Below are 15,139 nucleotides of genomic sequence, written 5' to 3'. Positions count from 1 at the left end.
CTTTTGGTTCTGCTGAAACTTCCAGGATAAAGATTCACATTTTCCTAAGGATTCACATTCCTAGGGATTACCAACAGTGAGCGCTGTGAGCAGCAGAGCTGCAGGGCCTTGTCTTTGTTTTTACATAGTTTTTTACTTTTTTAAAATTTATCTTTATTGTGGAAAGTAATACAGATGTCTCCTTTTCCCCCTTTGATACCTTCCACCCTGCACCTGTCCCCTCCCCAGGCCTTTACCACACTATTGTCTATGTCCCTGTTGTGGGTTTGCATATATGCATCTAAATTCTTTGGTTAATCTCTCCCCATCCCACCTCACCCCCATTCCCCCTCTGAGATTGTGAGTCTGTCCCACGCTTCTATGTCTCTGGATCTATTTCGTCCATCAGTTTATCAAGGCCCTGTCTTTGCCAACATGAGGAGAAAGTCTGCCAGAGAAAGACACTGTCACAGAGAATAGGGCTGGGAGGTGGAGAAAGGGATGGCTAGGGCTGAGTGATAAAGAGAGGGAAAATGGGAGATAAAGAGAATTCCAGTTATTTTATTTAAGTTCATGGATCCGTTTGTGTCTGAAATAACTTGAGACTCTATATTTTCGGTTTTTGTTTAAGCTGTTTTGAGTTATAGTTCTACCACGTGCAATCTAAATAATCTTAATTCTTCACTATTATTTAAGTGCTTCACGGGTCTTTTCCTCTTTGTCTTCCCATAAACAAAGGCATTTAGACAAAGAGTCTGAAGAAAATGAAAGTATGAACGTTCCAGCTGGGAAACTAAAGAGCCAACCCACTCTGTGCAAGTAACCTGTCCTGTTGTGTCAGGTCATTAAGGTCCCCGCTCATGCTTGGGGGCTCCATCATCACCAACCTTCAGCTCACAGGTTCACACATGTCAAACACCTTAAATTGTGACATTCCTTAGTTATAATATCTGATTATATTCTTAACTCTGTAGAATATTTTCTTCTTTCATTATTTTTTTATGTTTATTTATTTTAGAGAGGGAGGGAGAGGGAGAGAGATAGAAACATCAATGTGAGAGAAAATCATTGGTTGGCTGCCTGCTGCATGCCCCACACTGGGGATCCAGTCCATAACCTGGGCATATACCCCGACCTGGAATCAAACCATGACCTCCTGGTTCATAGGTCTACGCTCAACCACCAAGCCACACTGGCTGGGTTTCTTTCATTATTTATATCTAATGCCATCAGTAGTTTTTGAAATATTCTGTTTAAAGAGTGTTGCTTTCGTATGATTAATTGCATTATTACAGTATGTGTTTTATTGAGTATATATTGAAAAAATTATTTTAGCATCTTTTAAACAGATTCTTTATTTGCCATATCTTAGAGCCCCCCTCCAATGATTCATTGTTTTATTTTACTGTCTTGAAATAGTTTATATCAAAAATTATTTTATTGCCTAAAATGGAGACTAAAGTAACAAAATATCACAAAAACAGATCCAGAGACAGAGAAGCATCGATCACACTGTTAAACCTCAGAGGGAAGGTAGGGGAGGGTGGGGTAAGGAGAAGAGATCAACCAAAGGACTTGTATGCATGCATATAAGCCTAACCAATGGACACAGACACCAGGGGGGTGAGGACATGAGTGGGAGGGTGGGGGGCAATGGACGGATAAGGACACATATGTAATAACTTAATCAATAAAGAAAAAAAATAAACAAAGTAGGGAAAGTAATATATTCACTGCAAAAATAAATAAATAAACTAGGGGCCCGGTGCACGGATGTTGTGCATGGGTGGCGTCTCTCAGCGTGGCTTGCAGGGATTGGGCAGAAACCCGCACTCCAATGCCTGCTGCTCCCGCTCATCCCAGCCCCACTGTGCCTGCTGCAGGCTCGTGCCCAGTCAGTACTGACAGTCCTGATCAGTAGAGGCTCCCGTGTCCGCAGCGGCACTCGCCAGCCATGAGCCCTGAGTCTGGCGCCCATCCTGTGGGGGTGAGTGGGGTGGGACACCATCGGCCCTCAGGGGCGCGGTGGGACACCGTTGCTGGCCATGGATCCGGATCTGTCCTGCTGACATTTGCACAGGTTGTCGGGAGCCACCTGGCAGCTGCTTTTATATTGTTTCTTCCTTGTGGAGCATTTAGGGAGGGGAAGCGGCCTTGGTGCCCGAGGCTGACTTCCAGGAGGCTAGTGGCGGTGTCTGGATCGCACTGGCAGCACTGGTCCATTGGTGCCTGGCCTGTTCTCTGGAGATTGGACCTGCAGGACTACTGAGGGAGTGAGTGGCTGCTGCCTGGCTGGTGGGCCTCTGGGATGGGTCAGTCAGCTGAGCAGCCCTCCTGCTGTGGGAGCGCACTGACCACCAGGGGGCAGCTCTTGCGTTGAGCATCTGCTCCCTGGTGGTCAGTGCATGTCATAGCGACAGGTCGTTCTGCTCTTCAGTCAATTTGCTTTTTAGCCTTTTATCATATAGGATAGATATGTTTTACATTTACTTATAGAATTAAATGGGAACCATCAGAGCTTAAGATCTGAGAATATTTATGTGTGCATTTAACCATTTGATTCTAGGATTATAGGTGATGAAAAGAGAATAAATGTCCACATTCTCCAAACCAGTAAGAAACTGATAAGAATTTAATCTGAGTCTTTCTTTTACCTCTCTCTTGTACATGAGATTATTTAATTACTGCCTTAAGTAATAAATGACTGCTCAGTGAAATTCCAAAGGCCAGATAATTTTCCTGCAGATTTTTAACAACAACAACAACAAAAAACACATTTCCCCTGGGACACGAGTTGGAACGTTCTGGAGGCAGCACCTGGGGTGAACAAGGGTAATAGAGTTCATAATAATTAATTCGCAGCAGCTATTCTCTAGTGATCAAAGATTGAATCATATGTGAGTGTGGTTTTAATTTCCTCTTTTAAATGAAGAACAAGCAAAACTATAAATCACATTTCCAATTCTGCCATAAATCTCATTTGTTCCATTGCTTGCTGACAATCAGAGAGAAATATTTTATTCCTTGCATTCCTTGTCCATATCAGGTTCATTATATTTTATTCTTTCCAGTATTAAGTGAGCACAGGCCATGCAAACTCCGAAGTCCTTAGCAATGATTTCTCTGCTGCCCAAGATGGATAGGAACAGGCAATCAGACACGCAAACATATTGGCTTGTCTCCCTATCCATGCAGTTTGCATTTCGAAGGAGACAGACACGTGCACCACCATGCTGAGGGGCATCTCCCAGTGACCTGTGGCTTGCATGGAAAAATAGTCTTGGGCAACCTGTAATTTTAGCAGATAGATTTCCTTCCATTTTGGAGCCCCAGAACTAACCGGATGTTAAATTCTTCTTCCTATTTTTGTTTAAATCTTTATTGTTGCCCTAGTGCCTAGCTGATTTGGCTCAGTGGATAGAGCGTCAGCCTGTGGACCAAAGGGTCCTGGGTTCGATTCCATCAAGGGCGTGTACCTTGGTTGCAGGCTCCTCTCCTTTGGACCCTGGTCTGGGCTCCGGCAGGAGGCAACCAATCAATGTGTTTCTCTCACACAGATACATCTCTCTGTCTTTCCCTCTCTCTTGGATTCTCTCTAAAAAATCAATGGAAAATATCCTCGGGGTGAGGATTAACAAAAAAATCATTAAAGCCCCTAGCCAGTTTGGATCAGTGGATAGAGCGTCGGCCTACGGACTTAAGGGTCCCAGGTTTGATTCCTGGTCAAGGGCACATGTCCAGGTTGTGGGTTTAATCCCCAGTAAGGGGCATGCAGGAGGCAGCCAGTCAATGATTCCCTCTCATCATTGATGTTTCTATCTCTCCTTCTCCTCTTCCTCTCGGAAATCAATTAAAAAATCATTAAAAACTCTTTATTGTTGAAATTATTGCATATGTCCCCTTATAACCTACCCCTAACCACAACTCACCCCAGGCCTCTACCACTATATTATCTGGGTCCATGGGTTGTGCATATATGCATACAAGTTCTTTGGTTTATCTCTTCCCATCCAACCATCCATCCATCCATCCATCCATCCATCCATCCATCCATCCGTCCATCCACCGCACCTTCCCTCTGAAATGACATTAAATTCTTTACTCCAGCACTTGAAAGTCCTTCTACTTAGCTATAGGATTCACTGACAACAAGTGAAAAAGACACAAAAAATGTCTGGAACTTTTATTTTTTAGTTTTCTAGAAACCAAGGTTTTCTGTAAGGTCTCAGACACTTCAGGTACAAAAGAGAGAGAAAGGAATTTGAGCTAGATTTGTGAGATGTTTTCTTTGCTCTCCCTATCCTATCCTTCCTTTGAAGTTTTGTGGACTTACATATAATTTTCCTCTGTTTATACTTTCAAATGTTTGAAATCTTTTTGTGGATATATAGCTTTTGCTATGGGGATGGCTCTGCTTGATGTAATAACTTAATAGTAGATAACAGGGATGTTTTTCCCCATTCTCTCCAAAATAATGATTTTGCCCCAGTTACATATTGATATGCCGAATTAGAAGTACTAGTACAGCATCTCAAGAATAAAGAAAAACGTATGCAAGATACCTTTTGCCTTTATATATAGTTGCATTTAACAGAGAAAATCATTAGGATTTTGATCATAATGTGCTGCAACTTTGTTTGTTGATCATACAATATGACTCATCTTGAGCATCTAAAGATACGAATTTTTGTATAACATCCCCCAAAGTCATAGCTCATTACTTTGCAGGCAGGGAAACAACTTTTGGAAAAGGAGTCATGGATTGCAATTCTAATCTCTATCTCTTTGCTGTATCTTTTTGTGTAAATCATCTGATTTATGAGCTGCTTTGGCCTGTCCTCCAGGAAAATGGTCCTTTCTCCCCACTTACTCTCAAGGAAAACGTTGAACATCATGGACACTGGCTAAGATAATGTGGTTTATTGGAAAGAACACCAAGAGTAGAATTGCCTCGGTTAAATTATTTAAATGTATCCTCTTACTGGAAAGCAGTTCCTCAATAAATAACCACATATCTAGGTCTCCATTTCCTAAAGTATAAAGTAAAGGCTTTTCCTAGAGAAGCAGTCCGAAGTAAATTTGAGGTGAGCAAATGCATGTATAGGGTGAAACATAAAGATTAATATACTACACAATGTTCTGGGCAACACACACACACACACACACACACACACACACACACACACAAGCAGCTCAGGTAACTCTCATGGTTGCCTTCTTGTTAGGTACCATTGTTATCTACATTGTAGAGATGAGGAAACTGAATCACAGGGAATCAAACCGAGTAGCTTGGCCAGTCTCACTATCAGTGTCAGCATTCAGCTTGAAACACATGAACAATTTGCCTACATAATTTATGTTCTTAAACTCTGAGCTATAATGTCAGTCTTTCTCATTAAAATGTACTATTCCAAGATCTTTATAAATCTGGCAAAGGCTCACCTTGCTCAGAGATAGGCTACCTCTGCCCACAAACACAACCTCTATCGTGATAGCTTGCCTTCCAAGTACAATCCCAGAAGCTCCTTCTCATCATCACACCATCATTACAAAGGAATTGCTTGCTCCTAATAACAGAGCCACGTGGTGGGGAGGTTGTCTGTGTGCTCTGGTTTGTTGCAGCTGATCCATTTCAGTCCTGGGAAATGCTCTCTCTGATAGTTCCTGCATTCTAATCCCCTGCCCAGTGCACCCTTTCTCTCGACGTGTCTCCTTTGGAAGGCCTTGCTGAGGTTTCCTGTGCTATAGTAATTCTTGTGGATTTTGCAAAGGGGTTTTGTGATGTTTGAGACTTCTAGAGGCAGAGTAAGGAAATGTTAACCGCTTAACTTCCCTCATAGGAGGAAGGGACAGCCTCCGTGATGATAACAATAATGAGAATAAGAAAGATATGTCTTATCCTTATACAATGCAGAGGTAGAGTATTGTTTTCATTTTGGAAAGTTTACTCTAGTAGCTGTATAATGTACTGCAGGGGAGGCATATTTGGGTTAGGAACACCAAGCAGGAGACTGTAGCAGGCACTCAGGTGGCAAATGATAGGGAACTGAATTGATGCAATGGTTACAGGACTGGAAAAAAAAATGGCTTTTTTCAAGTACATTTGAGAAATATTAAAGAGATGAACTTGCTAAGACTTTGTACTTGGTTGTATTATGGGGGATGAGGGAGAGGAAGTTGTCAAAGTAATAGGTACATTTTTAACTGTAGAACTAGAAGGAGGGTGGGCAGGTTATTTCAGCAATCTGCTCCTCAGCGTCTAAGTGACGTGGAGATGCATCCATGTGAGCACATTGGCACATTCCAGTGGAAGAATGCAAAGTACCTACGCAGCACAGAGGCAGACATTGTAGCACTCACTGAAATTAAAAGGCTATTATTTAAGAGCCATTATAAATAAATTATTAGTTTAGCATAGAATTGTAAGAAAGGTGAGAAGGCTTCACAATACACAGGGGAATGACAGGGCATGGCCAACTCCTATTCTTTTCTGGAATCTGCACAGCCAGAATATTAATAACAGAAGTAATTCTAATGTAAAGGTTTTTTGAGACTTGAAAGAAATAGATAAATGATAACTAAATATACTTCTCATGGAAATAAGATTTGATAAACTATATGTCTTACCTAACACAAGACGATGCTTGTCATTACAGTGAGCCAGGGCATCTCAAACTAGGTACCCTCCCATACTCACAATGTAACCCCAATACTCACAATGTAATCATCAATATCTGTGAGTAGAGCTTGAGGAATACTCTCATTATTCCTTCTGTGACTGCAGGCTGGAATGCAAGATCCAGATGTTAACAGTAGAAGGCATTTGTTGAAGAAGGCAGCTTAGGTCTCTAAAGAACTTTAGAAAGAAAAGCTGGTATGCCTAACTACGCACCACCCAGTTTTATTACTTGAGAGAGAAGAAAACCTCTATTATGTTAAATCACTGAAACCTTAAGGTTTATTTGTTACAACATTTTTTAAAAATCTCATATAGCATACATTTTACTAATCTGTTCTTCTGTCTTCCCCCTCTCCCAGGAGCCCCTGTCTTAGGACTCCACCAAGAATCTGACTCCTTGATGACATCACTGGACAGCTGAAGCAAAGCCAGACATCATCCACCTCCACATCCTTCTGTGTGAGGAGAATACACTCCTACTTAAAATGCTGTTTAAAATGCTGTTACTCAGATTCTTGTGTTACTTGAAGCCAAGAGCACTCCCAGCTGATACATCATTAGTGAAGACAGCTGGAAACATTCAGTCTCAGATGTATGAAAACTCTTGGTCATGTCAAGCAGAACTGAACTCATTTTGGATGAGTTAAACAATTACCAGGACTCTTTAAATGGGAAGAGCAATTACAAGAGCATTATTATGCTTGTAGAAATTTAGTACTTTAATCAAAAAGCCTGTGATGTTTGAATCTGACAATCTTAAGGTACTTGGAGATCTAAATAAAAATGTAAAATCTGGCATTTTCTGGGACTTGGTTCATTATAAAATTTTCCCCATTTCTTTCAGTATGACAGGCATTTTGCTTGCAGTCTTTTTCTGCAATAACTGGAATATTGACCAAATAAAGTGTCTTAACATATCTCACGTAGACATTACATTTCTTTGACAGGGGTTGGATAAAGACTGGGACAGTAATTTATTTATTTTTATTGATATCAGAGAGGAAAGGAGAGAGAGATGGAAATACCAATGATGAGAGATAACCACTGATTGGTTGCCTCCTGCAAGCCCTTACTGGGGATTGGGCCCACAACCTGGGCATGTGCCTTGACTGGGAATTGAACTGTGACCTCCTGGTTCATAGGTCGATGCTCAACCATTGAGCCACACAGGCTGGGCTGGGACAGCAATTTAAATGTTCAGAAGTGTATATTCATAGTGACTTTTAAAATCTTTTAAAACCCCAATCTGCTTAATGAGATGTCATTAGCCTCTTTCTGTTGAAGAAAAACAAAACAAACACCAGGGGGAAATTCTGGCTAATCCATTTTTCTTGCTCAGATTCAGTTAAATAAAAAACAATTATGTTTTTCAGTGCCAGGCTACTGAACCTGGAAATACTCTGTAAAGCAATCTATAAAGGTTTCAAAAGAGGTTAGAAAATGTCTGTATGTTTTCTCCCTGGTCGAATGATAACTTGAAGCTCACAGAAGGCTTCAGTCAACCAAGCCTGCACCTCTGAGTCCATGTGTGGGCATAGAACTGCTTTTGTGGAGGGAGGACATTAATTTATTATAGAAATGCTTTATTAATGATCTAACTTATTTATTAAGATTTTATTCATTGAATTAATCAATACTATCAAGCACCCACTATGTGAACATGCTGTCTCAATAATAGCCTTACTCTGAGGAGAGAGTTTAGTCTTCCAGAAAGTATAGTGATTTTTCAAAAATATGTTTTTATTGATTTCAGAGAGGGAGGAAGGATGAGGGAGAGAGAGATAGAAACATGGGTGAGAGAGAACATCCATCGGCTGCCTCCTGCATGCCCCCTATTGGGGATCAAGCATGTGCCCTGACTGTGAATCTAACTGGAGTCCTTATGATGCATGGGTCCCTGCTCAACCACTGAGCTTTGCCCCCTGGGCGAAAGTATAATGATTTTGAAGTCAGACATTCCTGGTCTGAAGCCCTGCTTGATTCTTCACTTCTGTGTGACCTAAGATATTTAATAAGGCTTTGACACTCGTCTCCTCATCTTGTCTCTCATCCCCACATTATAGACGTAGAGTGAGAATAAATACCTAGCTCAGTTCTTAGACCAGAGGAGACTCCGTGCACGAGTGTTCTGTTCTTAGGGAGTTAACTGCTCATCAATGGTTCCAAGACAGACCACCATACACAAAGGAGGCACAGGTAGAACACTGTGAGGGTGAGGAGACAACTTGGGGGTCAAGAAAAGGAAGCATGGAAAATATGACATATGAGCATAGGGTTGAAAAGCAGGATTTTATCTGAACCTGGAGAGATGTGTGGGTGTCTTCCATTGTCCCTTTAGGAAGGAATCTCTTCCTGCTTCTCACCCAGGGGAGTGATACATCTTTTTCAGTGTTAGCTGCACATCAGCTTCGTTAATGTACTGGATGATTTGAGTTCTTCATTATCCCTCGTTATTTGCTGTCTTGCCCAATTTAACCTCATTCATCTGAAAGCTGGGAAATTGTGTTTAGAGTATTTTTCATTGTTGTTTGGTTAAGCAGGCTTGAAACTGTTGAATCTTTAATGACCCATCTTCATAATGTGAGGAAATAACATAATGCTTGGCACTTAACCTTAAATGTTAACTCCATTATTTAGTCATTAACTGTGGGAACCCCTTTCACGTCCCGCGTGGTTCAGGGTTCTAGTTCAGGGTTCGGGTTCTGGAGAAGGCCGCACACAAATGAAAAGAGACTTAGAAAAGTATTAATTTGGGAATATTGGGGGCCAGGCGGGGGCCCACCTCTAGGGGGAGGACTACTCACTGCTCTGGTTTTGCTATCCCTTTTTTAAGGTTATGAGATACACCCATATCTTTTAGGCAGGAAATTCCAATAATAGCCAATCAGCAAGCATTTACATAAGACTAACAGGTGGAGGCTGCTTCAACTACCAATGTCTCAACTAAACAGTGAGTGATTAACTCCGACCTTTCAGAGCAATTAAGGTTGTCTAGCCTTCCGGATTCCCTTTCCACATCTCTCTATTAGTTGAACAATGATCGGTTTCCGGCAATTAACCTTATGTTTTATATGACCCCATTCTTAGGATGATCAGTAGAGGTTCATTCCTGTATCATTGTAGGATAAATTCAATCAAATTCAATGAAACTTCCCAATTTCAGAGAGGATGGAAGAGGGTGAGAGTGATAGAAACATCAATAATGAGAAATAATCATTGATCAGCTGCATCCTGCACTCCCCACACTGCGGATCAAGTCCATAACCCATGCATGTGCTTTGACTAGAAATCAAACCATAACCTCCTGGTTCACAGGTTGATTCTCAAACACTGAGCCATACTGGCCACACTACAATGACAACCTTAATGAATTATTTTTTACTAGTGGCCTGGTACACAAAATTCGTGCACAGCAGGGGGGTGGTGTTCCTCAGCCCAGCCTGCACCCTCTCCAATCTGGGACCCCTTGAAGGATGTCCTACTGCCGGTTTACAGGGATCGGGCCTAAACCGGCAGTCGGACATCTCTCTCGCAATCCGGGACTGCTGGCTCCTAACTGCTCACCTGCCTGCCTGCCTGCCTGATTGCCCCTAACCACTCTGCCTGCCTGCCTGCTCGCCCCCAAATGCCCCCCCCCCCTGCTGGCCTGCTCACCCCCACCTTCCCTCCCCACTGGCCTGCTTGCCTCCAACGGCCCCCCTGCTGGCCTGCTCACTCCAAACTTCCCCCCCCACACTGTCCTGATCACCTCCAACTGACCCCCCACTGATGGCCTGCTAGCTCCCAACTGGCCCCCCTGCTGGTCTGCTTACCCCCAACAGCCTGATCACCCACAACTTCCCTCCCCCCCATGGCCTCTAACTGCCTCTACCTCGGCCCTGCCATCATGGATTTGTCCAGAAGAATGTCCAGAAGGTCTCCTGGAAGGTCTTCCAGTCTAATTAGCATATTACCTTTTTATTAGTATAGATAGAGGCCTGGTGCATGGGTAGGGGCTGGCTGGTTTGCCCTGAAGGGTGTTCTGGATCAGGGTGTGGGTCCTGCTGGGGTTCCTGGCCAGCCTGGGTGAGGGGATGATGGCTGTTTGCAGGCTAGTCACAGCCCCTTCAGGGTGGGGGTCCCCACTAGGGTGACTGGCCAGCCTGGGTGAGGGGCTGATGTCTGTTTGCAGGCTGGCCACGTCCCCCAGTGGGGACCCTCAACCCATGGAGGTGTGGCCAGCCTGGGTGAGGGGCTGATGGCTGTTTGCAGGCTGGCCACAGCCCCTTCAGGGTGGGGGGTCCCACTGGGGTGCCTGGCCAGGCTGGGTGAGGGGCTGATGGCTGTTTGCAGGCTGGTCATGGCCCCTGGCAACCCAAGCTCCCAGCCCCCCCTTTTTTGCTTTTTGTTTTTTTTTTTCAGTGCCTCCTTGAGTGGAGGCCAGGGACAGCTGGAAGCAGGTATCTGGGATTTATTTATCTTTTATAATTGAAACTTTGTAGCCTTGAGCTCAGGCCAGGGCCGGCCAGGGCAGGTGGGAAGCTTAGCTTCCTCCATCACCAGGGGCAACCCAAGCCTCCTGCTCACTCCAGCTCTGTGGCTACAGCCATCTTGGTTGGGTTAATTTGCATACTCACTCCTGATTGGCTGGTGGGCATGGCTGGTGGGCGTAGCAGAGGTACGGTCAATTTGCATGTTTCTCTTTTATTAGATAGGATGCTGTCATCTTAGCTCTGGTTACCCTTATGGCCCTGTATGGCTGCATCAATTCCAAACATCACATATAGACACAGTAATGGCCAGAGGCATAAAGTGTCTGTCTTTCAAAGTATCTTTTGATAATCAGGTATTTTCTGGAATAAACCTAGTAGCTGTAATTCCTGTCTCTTTGGCCACAGATGAGATATATGCATGCGTAAAAATAATTTGCTAGCTAGAGGAAGAAATTATTTTTATTAGTATGGACATTGTGTTTGGAATGGAGTGGATTTTGAGAAGTCAAAAACACCAATACTGTTAAGCATGATGTTTTAGTTTAAATTTTTAATTTTCTTTCACAAACCTGATAGCCAGTCTTGAGTTGTTTTTTAAAAAGTAGTCTAAAAAGAAGGAAATTTGCTAATGAAATATTTTTCAAATGCAGAGGAAGTCTATTTAATAATTTGTTTCTATCTAATAAAAATAGTCAATTCTATTTGATAAGTGGGGAAAAATAGTCACTTTATCTTTGTACATTTTAGGAAAGCCCTGGAAGATACTAATATAAAAGTGAATCTTGTAATAATTCTAAATAAACTACAGCAAATGAACAACCCCTTTTGAAAAACATCTATTTTCCAAAACAAACAAACAAACAAAAAAACAAACAAAATCCTATGCACTCCTCTGGGGTGTATGTATTTTTGATAGGTTTTTCACTATATCTGTGTTTGAGTTTTATGAAGTAGTGTTCTATTTCATGAAACTGAATTTTACCAGAAATGAAATATGCATTTTGAATTGACTCCCAAAGAGACATGACATCATTTAATGTCCAAATATGAATTTAGTAACTTCAAGCAGTATTTCTGGAGCAGCAAGTTGCCTGCCAGCCATTACTCACATTGTATACTCCTTTTACACTTCCTATAAAGCTTTAATGTTATAAGAACATCTTACCACAAGACGATGCATAGGAAATCAGAATTTAGTAGAAATATTATTATATTGAAATATTATTTACAATAAATATATGAAGATCTCTGAAGAATTTGATATTTTGTGAAGAAATAGAATATAATAGGTAAGAATGCATCCCCTCAGATCTTAGCATATTGGCCTGTTTTCACCAGATGTTTTTATTTTAGTGATTTTTTTTTTGTTCTATATAAATGACAATGTTTTTCTCCAACTGTAAAAAAAATGAATATTTATGGAAAAAAATAGGTTGTAAAATGCTACATTTGGTATTTTTGTTCAGTGCCAAGATTTAGTGATGTGGTAGGAAAGTAACAATTTATTAATGTGTTCATTCCATTGAATGGTCATAAGGTTTTCCTTTATGAATAAAATTTCCCCATTTCCAATTTTATCTTTAAGATTTTGATAGGCAATGTGCCTCTATAAACCTCAAAACCCACCCAAAACAGCTAATCTCTATAATAAAGAGCCAGGGTGTAACACCTTTACAACCTAAGCTAGACCAGACCCGGAAATCAGTGCTGGGTTGCCGTGGCAACCCAGCGCTGACTGTGTCTGCTGCAGGCCTGGTGCCCCAGCTCTGACTGCTGAGGGGGCTGCGAATCAGGGCAAGAGATAGGCCTGAAGAGAGAAGCAGGGACTGATCCGTTCCTCTGCGGCAGCTTTTGACCAGCACTTGCCTCTCTCTTTCTCTCCCAGTGTGGCCAGCAGCCCTGCCTCCATTTCTCTCCAGGACTCCACCGGAGCTGCTGATCAGCCCCGCCTTTCTGATCAGGCCCCATTGATAAGCCCAGAGATGCTGACTGGCATAGAAACTGACCAATCAGAACAAAACCTGGGGGCCAGAGGTGTTTCTGTCCAGGAAGAGTGGTAGATCCCAAGGCCGGCTCCAGCAATGGCCTTCGAAAATCTACAGAAAGTACTCATCAGTGACAGCCTGGACCCTTGCTGCTGGAAGATCCTGCAAGATGGAGGGCTGCAGGTGGTGGAGAAGCAGAACCTGAGCAAAGAGGAGCTGATAGCTGAGCTGCAGGACTGCGAAGGCCTTATCCTCCGCTCCGCCACCAAGGTGACCAAGGATGTCATCAATGCAGCAGAGAAGCTCCAGGTGGTGGGCAGGGCTGGCACCAGCGTGGACAACGTGAATCTGGAGGCCGCCACGAGGAAGGGCATCCTGGTCATGAACACTCCCAATGGGAACAGTCTTAGTGCTGCAGAGCTCACCTGTGGGATGATCATGTGTCTGGCCAGGCAGTTTCCCCAGGCGACAGCTTCGATGAAGGATGGCAAATGGGACCGAAAGAAGTTCATGGGAACCGAGTTGAATGGAAAGACCCTGGGAATTCTTGGCCTGGGGAGGATCGGGAGAGAGGTGGCCGTCCTTCGGGATGGAGACTGTAGGGTACGACCCCATCATCTCACCAGAGGTCTCCGCCTCCTTCAGCAATCAGTGGCTGCCCCTGGAGGAGATCTGGCTCCTCTGTGACTTCATCACTGTGCACACCCCTCTCCTGCCCTCCATGACAGGCCTGCTGAATGACATCACCTTCGCCCTGTGCAAGAAGGGCATGCATGTGGTGAACTGTGCCCGCAGAAAGATCGTGGATGAGGGCGCCCTGGTCCAGGCCCTGCAGTCGGGGCAGCGCGTGGGCACAGCGCTGGACATGTTCACGGAGGAGCAGTCTTGGGACCGTGCCTTGGTGGACCATGAGAATGTCACCAGGTGCCCCCACCTGGGCGCCAGCACCAAGGATGCCCAGAGCTGCTGTGGGGAGGAGATTGCTGTCCAGTTTGTGGACATGGTGAAGGGGAGAGCCCTCGTGGGGGTCGTGAATACCAGTGCCTTCTCTCCGCACACCAAACCTTGGATGGGTCTGGCAGAAGCTCTGGGGACTCAGATGCGAGCCTGGGCAGGGTCCCCCAAAGGGACCATCCAGGTGGTAACGCAGGGCTTATCACTGAAGAATGCCAGGAACTGCCTGAGCCCCGCAGTCATTGTCGGCCTCCTCAAAGACACTTCTAATTATGTGGATGTGAACTTGGTGAGTGCCAAGCTGCTGGTGAAGGAGGCTGGCCTCAAAGTAACCACCTCCCATAACCCCACTGTGCCAGGAGAGAAGAATGCGGGGAAGGCCTCCTGAGCGTGGCCCTGGCAGGTGCCCCCTATCAGGCTGTGGGCTTTGTCCAGGGCACCACACCTGTGCTGCAGGCACTCAATGGAGCTGCCTTCAGGCCAGAAGTGCCTCTCCACAGGGGTCTGCCCCTGCTCCTGTTCCGGGCTCAGCCCTCCAACCCTGACATGCTGTCTACCATGATTGGACTCCTGGCAGAGGCAGGCGTGCAGCTGCTGTCCTTCCAGACCTCTGTGGTGTCCAATGGGGAGACCTGGCACGTCATGGGCATCTCCTTCCTGCTGCCCAGCCTGGACACCTGGAAGCAGCATGTGACCGAGGCCTTTCAGTTTCATTTCTGACCTTGGGGCTCACCAGGACCAGCCTTGGGGGCTTTGTGATTAACATTGAAAGGTCACATTCCCAGGGCTGACACCACTTATGTGGTCTGACTCCTGTAATAACCACTTAAACAGCCCACCCTCCCCCTGACCCCCAACCCCCCCCAAAAAAGGAACCAAATCTGGGTCAACTGTGAGGAGCCAATGGCTTCCTAGGAGGCGGAGCTTTTGATGCTGACTGGCATAGAAACCGACCAATCAGAACCAAATTGGCCAGCAGAGGAGGGAAATTGGGGGCAAGATCAGATCTACAGGGGAGGACAGTTGGGGGCAAGATCAGGCTGGCAGGAGAGGGCCATTGAGGGTGAGAT

The 15,139-nt window shown here is 44.4% G+C and overlaps 1 protein-coding gene across 1 annotated transcript; it reads left to right on the top strand.

The window, feature by feature from the left end:
* Positions 1-13,211: 13,211 nt before the first annotated feature.
* Positions 13,212-14,789, top strand: LOC308248618 (D-3-phosphoglycerate dehydrogenase-like; the record flags this gene model as incomplete). Its single annotated transcript, XM_080668752.1, is given in 3 exon segments — positions 13,212-13,693; positions 13,695-14,437; positions 14,440-14,789. Coding segments are annotated over 3 exon segments (1,575 nt in total).
* Between the last annotated feature and the right edge of the window lie 350 nt (positions 14,790-15,139).

Source organism: Plecotus auritus (genome assembly GCF_963455305.1).
Source record: "Plecotus auritus genome assembly, chromosome: 1".
Lineage (NCBI taxonomy): Eukaryota > Metazoa > Chordata > Mammalia > Chiroptera > Vespertilionidae > Plecotus > Plecotus auritus.
This window is presented reverse-complemented; position numbering and strand designations above follow the sequence as displayed.